Below are 3,968 nucleotides of genomic sequence, written 5' to 3'. Positions count from 1 at the left end.
TTGATGTCCATTTCCAAGATTGCACGAGAATTATGTATAATATGTATGTTATGCCCACATTTCCAAGTGATTTAGAATTGAAAGTCTAGAGTTGAAATCATGGGGCACCATGCCTCACATCTCTTGCTTTGAGGCAGATGATGACAACCTTTGGACTAGTTCAATTTCTTTTTTTTTTTTAATATTTTACATCATTTAATACATTTAAATATAAAAATTTATTCAATCTGTATATCGCCTATTCAAGTTCAAACGCGACAGAAAAACAACAAACTAGTATAAAAAAATAGGCATACACCCACACTGTGAGATGAAGACAATAAAATTATCTGGTCGAATAAAATTATAATTTAATTTATATAATTTACAACGGAATAAAAGTCAAAATTGATGGCAAGTTTGTTTTGTAGGGGGGGAAGTTGGGGTTGGATGAATGTAGATTACTTTATTTTTGAGTAAAACAGTGAATAAACTAAGATAGGATAATGAATAATAATGTGTTTTCAGAAAGAAGAACATTTTAGAGGGAATTGTGCAAAAAGGAACTTGCCATCATTTTTATTTCCCGGTAATGTCCCTTTCACTCTCTAAAGTCGCATTTTTTAGATTGGTACACATGTTAAAAACTACTACATCATATATATATATGCTTATGTCTCATTATAAGTTAGAAGGTTTCTGTAAACTTATAAGATACGGCATAGTATTCAATATTATAAGATTAAAAAATAAGATATTCAGAATTTCTAAAAAAGAGTAAGGAGTTCTCAGATTATCTTCAAAATTTGAACGGTTGCCCGTTCAGTTTTTTTTTTTTCAAATGAAATTCAAAATATTCATTAGTACTCCACGATCTTATTTTATTCAAATACTTCAACAATTTATTTTTAAAATTATTAAATAAAAATAGCCCTTCATAAATGTTTGAAATTTTGGTATATCAGAAAAAGAAAATTAGGCAGCTTAGAATTGATTAGGTAGAGTATATGATGTGGAAGATGAGGTTCCAGAAGAGGGGACAATCTCCAACCATTTCTTAGTTTGCCTCTTTTTTTTTTTTTCTTTTTTTCTTTTGGTTTTGTTAAAAAAAAGTTTTAATTTTTTCTTCTCATCATACAAAATAATAATAATAATAATAATTCAAGCCTTTATGAGCTATAATTCCACAACCACCTGCCAAAAATCAGACAGTAAAGCAACATCATGATGGTGTCTAAAGTGCCAAGAAAATATTAGAAATATAAAATCTTTTTTTTAATGTTTGAAAAATTAAAAAAAATAATTAATTAATTAATTTATATGGGATTTTAATTATTTAAATAAAGGTAAGAAGTGCCCGTTTTTTTATTACTTTATATATAATTTTGATTATTAATTAAGCACTAATAAAAGTCTATACTGTCAAATGATGCAAGTAAATATTTGGGCCTTGAAGGAACCTTACCCATATTATTTAAGCCCATTGGGCTGGACTAAAACTTAGAGTAGGCCCACTTGACATGGATGATTCCGTCCAGTGTCTGAATGGGTAGCCCAATTCATGTGGAGAGATATGTATGTCTTGAGGCCCAGAAGTCACTGGACTATAAAATGCTTACTTATTAGCACTTGCCTTAGTCTAATTAAATAATATGAGGAAGCAGATGATGGACAAATTTGTAATTTGATCCATTGTCGGATGTTGGCAACTCAACTCCCAAATATATTCTCCAATTCTCTTCATCACCATATTTGCAAAAACAAAAAATAAAGAATTTAATGTGATAGTATAGTAGTTGCAATACTCACAATTATCATACACAAACTAAACTTTGACCCACAATTCTCACGGAATTCGTTTCCATCATTACTTGATCAATTCTATTATAAATATTATTACATTTATTATGTAATTATTTTTTTTCTTAAATTATACATAAAATCATATGATGCAAATATCATATTTATTGAATTTAATGTTTCCATGCATGCAATATTCTTGTGGCTATGATTATTACTTGAAAAAAGAAAACTCTTATTTAAATTAAATTTATCGAATTAAATAATAAGCATAATAAATAATTTTATTCAAATTATACATTAATTAAACAATATATATTAAATTGACATAACTGATAATTTTATTTTGAATTATACATTAATTAAACGAATTATTATATAATTGAGTAGATTTATGTGTTTATAAATGCAGCTTAGTAGTTGTTGAGAGTTGAGACAAATATGTTTTAAGCTGAAAGAGGAAATGGTGAAGGCAGCAGAATATGTGTGATCAGAGAGCCCCATATCAATATCATATGTATTTTCCATTCATTCTTTGTTATCACCAAATCACAAAGTTGAATTTTCAAACATAATGTCTATTGGTGACCATTATGAATTTGTGTGCATGCATGCCTCAATATATATCCAAAATATTTTAATTTTCTAAGGTTCAACACTTTATGATGGGGATTTTGTAGTAGGAAACAATTTAATTTTTTTCATATAATATAATTTATTATATTATTCAATATATTTTAATTAAAAAACTAGTACCATGCATTAGTACAAATAGAATTCTATTGCATATATTAGCAAATTTTTACTTTATTCAATACACACGTTATGTATATAAAATAATTTTTTTAAAATAAAATATATAATATCATTGTTTTATATATATATATATACACGTTGTATATGATATTAAATACAGTAAAAAATAAAATAAAATTATCAAAGAAAGAAAAATGAATGGGTAAATGCAGCGTCATGGACAGAGCATGGCGTAGGTTAGCAAATCCCCAGTTTGTACCATGTGTCTCCCAAAAAGCTGCAGCATATAGTGTATGCATGCTGCTGCATACACAAAAACAGCCGCCAAACGCTTCTCGTTTTGTCTTGTAATGTTACCTGCATTTAATGAACCCCATTATTACATCTCCTCCATTTCTCTTTAGTACATAAGAAGCATTTTACACCATTCATTACACTTTGCACCCTTCAAATATACCATAATCACATTACTCCCTCCAAACTTCAGAATATAACAAAAATACACCCCTAATTTATACATCATGTCACAACATTTTTATATTTGTGACTCCAAACAACATATTTGATATGAATGAATGAATTAATTATTTTAAGAAATAACTATATTTTATTCGATTGAATTTTTGAGTAATTATTTATAGATTTTTTGTAATTTAAAAAAATTATATCTAGTATTATTAAGATTTATTTTTATCTAATAAATAAGTTCTTTTCGTTAATTAAAATTTACAAAAAGTACTGACATTAACAAAAAATAATTTATAATATTAATGAGATGTATTTTGGATGTTTGTATTGGTCCATAACAATTGACTAATTAATGCTATATTAATATTTCAAGATGGACATAATAAAATTAGGTAGTAAGAATTTTTTTTATGCATTTTAACATTTAATAAAATCAGAAGGTGAACTGTAAGTAATTACACAAGGGTAAGATTGTAAATTTGAGTTAAAAATGAAAAGAAAAAAGGGTAACACCGTCAATCATTTAACATTTGATAGGAATTATAAGGGTGATTTTGATGCGTTTTCAAACATTAAGGGGTAAATACAATTTATGCCATATTAGAAGGGTGCAAAGTGTAATTAACCCAAAATATACTGTCGAAGCCCTTTAGTGTGGCAATCACACTATGTAGTTCACCTTTACGCTAAAAACCCAAACATCGAAACTAATCGACCTGGTAGTTGGTATTGCTCTCTGTCTCTGCATCTCTTGTTGCTCCCTCGCCATGTGCATCAAACTCCAAAGAACACTGAATCCAAAAGCTCAAGAATGGAGGCCGTCTGCACTACAACCTCCTTTTCAACCCCGTTCCCACCTTATAATCTACCCGCCACATTCTCAACCGCCCGTCGTTCCACCGCCACAGCGACAGCAGGTGCCATTCACCTCCGGCCCACCGCAGAACGTATTATCTCAACTTCCA

General features: G+C 28.8%; 1 protein-coding gene across 1 annotated transcript in view; it reads left to right on the top strand.

The window, feature by feature from the left end:
- The window catches only part of LOC105177729 (protein terminal ear1 homolog), a 3,143-nt gene continuing 2,989 nt past the window's right edge, over positions 3,815-3,968 (top strand). Inside the window, exon 1 of the mRNA XM_011100976.1 lies at positions 3,815-3,950. Coding sequence (XP_011099278.1) covers positions 3,815-3,950 — 136 coding nt within the window. The remainder of the gene's footprint in view (positions 3,951-3,968) is intronic.

Source organism: Sesamum indicum, linkage group LG2, assembly GCF_000512975.1.
Source record: "Sesamum indicum cultivar Zhongzhi No. 13 linkage group LG2, S_indicum_v1.0, whole genome shotgun sequence".
NCBI lineage: Eukaryota > Viridiplantae > Streptophyta > Magnoliopsida > Lamiales > Pedaliaceae > Sesamum > Sesamum indicum.
The sequence above is the reverse complement of the archived record's forward strand: the minus strand, read 5'-3'. Positions and strand labels throughout refer to the sequence as shown.